Source organism: Cebus imitator, unplaced genomic scaffold (genome assembly GCF_001604975.1).
Source record: "Cebus imitator isolate Cc_AM_T3 unplaced genomic scaffold, Cebus_imitator-1.0 Scaffold82, whole genome shotgun sequence".
NCBI classification, from domain to species: domain Eukaryota; kingdom Metazoa; phylum Chordata; class Mammalia; order Primates; family Cebidae; genus Cebus; species Cebus imitator.
In genome coordinates this window covers 5,252,774-5,257,036 of record NW_016107397.1, presented here as the reverse complement: position 1 = coordinate 5,257,036, position 4,263 = coordinate 5,252,774, and the positions used below count along the sequence as shown (strand labels likewise).

At 44.2% G+C, this 4,263-nt stretch overlaps 1 protein-coding gene across 1 annotated transcript in view; it reads left to right on the top strand.

The window, feature by feature from the left end:
- The window catches only part of LOC108307871 (transformation/transcription domain associated protein), a 135,415-nt gene that overhangs the window by 49,603 nt on the left and 81,549 nt on the right, over window positions 1-4,263 (top strand). Inside the window, exons 23-26 of the mRNA XM_037740396.1 lie at window positions 288-505; window positions 627-824; window positions 970-1,230; window positions 2,551-2,712. Of these exons, the coding sequence (XP_037596324.1) occupies window positions 288-505; window positions 627-824; window positions 970-1,230; window positions 2,551-2,712 (839 nt within the window). The remainder of the gene's footprint in view (window positions 1-287; window positions 506-626; window positions 825-969; window positions 1,231-2,550; window positions 2,713-4,263) is intronic.

The window sequence follows — 4,263 nt, the reverse complement described above, 5'->3', positions numbered from 1 at the left end:
CCTCCTGAGTAGCTGGGATTACAGGCATCTGCCACCACACCTGGCTAATTTTTGTATTTTTAGTAAAGATGGGGTTTCACCACATTGAACTAGGTTAGTCTCAAACTCCTGACCAATGATCCACACGCCATGGCCTCCCAAAGTGCTGGGATTACAGGCGTGAGCCATCATGCCTGGTTTTATAGCGTTTCTAATGTCAGGGAAAACATCGGGCAGTTTTGCAATTTGAGGTACAAGACTGTTTATGTAAATGAACTCTCACGTGCCTTCCCTCGCTCTCCATTTAGGTCCTTTCTTGCTGCCTTGCTACCAAGTGGGCAGCCAGCCCAGCACAGCCATGTTTCACAGTGAAGAAAATGGCTCTAAAGGAATGGATCCTTTGGTTCTCATTGATGCAATAGCTATTTGTATGGCATATGAAGAAAAGGAGCTTTGCAAAATTGGGGAGGTGGCCCTAGCTGTGATATTTGACGTTGCAAGTATCATCCTGGGCTCCAAGGAGAGGGTGAGGAAGGGTTGAGGAGTGTCTTCCGATTTGGAGGGTGTGTGTGTACCTGAGGGTGGTCTTTCTAGGGTGGCTTAAGAATTGCAGTAACGTGTTGTGGTTGGTTCATTTTCCTCTCCAGGCCTGTCAGCTGCCCCTGTTTTCTTACATCGTGGAGCGCCTGTGTGCGTGTTGTTATGAACAGGCGTGGTATGCAAAGCTCGGGGGCGTGGTGTCCATTAAGTTTCTCATGGAGCGGCTGCCTCTCACTTGGGTTCTGCAGAACCAGCAGACCTTCCTCAAGGCACTTCTCTTTGTCATGATGGACTTAACTGGAGAGGTAGGTGACGGGGGCCCCAAACCTAACCATGCTGTTTCTGAAATGGTTTCCTAAAGAATAGTTAGTGTAAGACCCTTCTGCAAATATGCTCTCCTACCAGCGTGGTGACTTTGATACTCAGTATCATTGGAAACCTGACCTGCAGGTTTCCAATGGGGCAGTTGCCATGGCAAAGACCACTCTGGAGCAGCTTCTGATGCGGTGTGCAACGCCTTTAAAAGATGAGGAGAGAGCTGAAGAGATCGTGGCCGCCCAGGAAAAGTCTTTCCACCACGTGACACATGATTTGGTTCGAGAAGTCACCTCTCCAAACTCCACTGTGAGAAAGCAGGCCATGCATTCACTGCAGGTGTTGGCCCAGGTCACTGGGAAGAGTGTGACGGTGATCATGGAGCCCCATAAAGAGGTGAGATTTCTGTCACCAGAACCGAGATAATTTCAACAAAACTTTTGATAATTTTTTTTTTTAATTTGAGTTGAGATGATACTCCATTTATAATTTTGTGTCGGTGACACAAAGTACAGTCGTCTGTTGTTATCTTGGGGGGTCTTGGTCTTGGTTCCAGGACCTTGTGTGGGTACCAAAATCTGGGGATCTCTCTGATGTAAAATGGTGTGATAGTTGCATGTAACTTACGCAATCCTCCATTTACTTTATTTATTGATTTTTTATTTTTTAATGCTTTTTTATTTTCATTTATTTATTTTTTGAGACAGAGTCTTGCTCTGTTGCCCAGGCTGGAGTGTAGTAGTGCAATCCTTGCTCACTGCAGCCTCGAACTCCTGGGCTCAAGCTATCCTCTTGCCTCAGCCTCCTAAGTAGCTGGGACTAAGGATGCATACCACCACACCTGGCTAGTTTCTTAATTTTTAAAAAAACTTTTAAAATTCTTGAAGGAAATTATCCTGCCCAAAATGTCATTTTCTTCTTTTCAATTTAAAAAAAATTTTTCTAGCTAGCTACTTTTTTTAAAGATGGGGGGTCTCACTCTGTTGCCCAGGCTGGCCTTGAATTCCTGGGGTCAAGGAATCTTCCCACCTCAGCCTCCCAAAGTGTTGGGATTACAGGTGTGAGCCACTGTGCCAATCTTTAAATTTTTATGGGTACATAAAAATATGTATAATCTCCCATATACTTTCAGTTAGTTCTAGATTACTTGTAATACCGAATACAATGTAAATGCTATGTAAACAGTTGTTATCCTGTATTAGTTTATTTGTATTTTCTTGTTACATTATTTTTTTTTTATTTTGTCCTCAAGTATGTTTCCTTCTTGCTTGGTAGAATCTGAGGATGTAGAGCCACGGACACAGAGGGCTGGCTCTACCATTGTGCCTGCTCTTTATGACTTCAGATATGCAAAAAACTGTACTTATAGTTACGGCTGTATCAGCGATTGTTAGACTAAAGAGACTAGAAGCTTGCTTTCCTGAGTCTTTATAGCACAGTCTGGTAGTTTTATTCTTGTTTTGTTATGGTTTTGTTTTTTGTTTTGGATTTATTTTTCTTATTAAAGTAAGAAAGGTTAGCCTGTAACTTTAAGAACTAACATATCTTACTTACATGCCTCTCCAGTTCCCAGGTTTTCACATGAAACGTATTTCCCCTTCCCTAATTAGAAGATACCTGTAATAACTTTGGATCTCACACACAGTTTTTGAATTTTCAAAAAGAGTTTGCGTCCCAAGGGGCAGCTGGTGAGTGGTGCCTCCTCGGCTTCCCCAGGTCCTGCAGGATATGGTCCCCCCTAAGAAGCACCTGCTCCGACACCAGCCTGCCAACGCGCAGATCGGCCTGATGGAGGGGAACACATTCTGTACCACGTTGCAGCCCAGGCTCTTCACAATGGACCTGAACGTGGTGGAGCATAAGGTGTTCTACACAGAGGTAGGGGGGTGGTGGTGCGGAGTGGTGTGGATGGTGATGACGTGTGTCTGCTAGCCTGTCTTTGTACGCAAAGACTGGTCAGGCAGCATTCAGAGAAGGCTTGGGCAGGGACCCACAGGTAACCCACTGACACCTGGCACAGCAACCTGAGCAGGTATGTTGCATCTGGGCTGGGGCGGAAGGGAGGTGTGGCCAGCAGAGATGCAGATGTCTTCTGAGTTGTCTACAGGAAACCTTGCCTGAATTTCGGGCCTCAAGGTTGAATTTAAAGATGAAGCTGCACCCAGTTGCTTTAATCACTCATATCAGCTGGCCCAGCACACGTGCCAGTTTATTGCATTCATTAATCACTGAAACGTGCCGTGCCCTTAGTTCTGACAGCACCCCCTGAAGTATAGGTGTTGATCTGTTCATTCTCATTTTGAAGGTGTGGAAATGAAGGCTTAGAGTTTGCCGATTACCCAAAGCCACAGGGCAGGCGAGTTGGAGAGCTTGGGTTTAAGCCAGGACTGTTACATACAGCATGGTTCCTGATCACTGCACGGTCCAGTGGGTTCTTTTTTATTTTATTTTTTTGGTGGACTTGATTTGCCCTTTGACCCAAACATGGACCCTGGCAGATGGCATCTTATGAGTATTTGTCACTGTAAATGTTCCAGTGTGGGGTGATATTAGACTGACAAACAGGAATGAAACTGTAGATGTTGCCAAATTATAAGCAAAATTCTTAGAATACATTAACAGTCTGGTGATGAGATACAATTTAAATTTTTTATGGGACGTGAGTCATACATGCAGAAGCACTGTTAGAGTGTAACGTGGCAAAAAACAGAAGAAAGCAAATTCTTCCAGGTCCACACTGTCTGAATTTCTGATTATGAAAATTTACCTCTTGATGTTTTATGGTCCTGTTTTTGCTTGGGCATATGGTCATAGGATTATATGGTCTGGCTCTGATCTTTATACCTTATCATTTGTAAAGCTTGACAGAAGGTCAAGATGTTTAGGAAATGCATAACTTCCCTTGGCTGATGTAGACAAATGTGTTTTAACCTGCATGGAAAACTCCTCACTGCACTTAAGACCAAAGCCTGGCAGTATTGAGGGCATGAAACTGTGTCTCTTAGTGCCCTGGCTGCATCAAAACGCGTGCGGATCTTTTGAAAAGCATGGACTCTAGTCCTTTCCCTGGAGATTCAGGTTCAGTTGATTTGGGTGAGACCTGGGAATCCACTGTCTGAAAGCTTTCCAGGTGATGCTGTGTGGGGGTTTTGTTTTGTAGTTGTGTCTGTCTCTATCTCTGTCTCTGTCTGTCTGTCTGTTGGTCTGTCTCTCTCTCTCTTTCTCCGCCCCCCCCATACTTGAGCACATATATACACATGTGTTCTTATATATGAGGAGAGTATTTTTGAAGGCTATATAAGGCCCTAGCAACAGTGGTTTCCTCTGGGCAGTGGAATGGGATGGGTGGCTTGAAGTGCTTTTCACTGTATGTCCTTTTTCTTTAAAGTGCTTTAAATCTTTTACCAGGTTGAAATCTTTTAAGGGAGA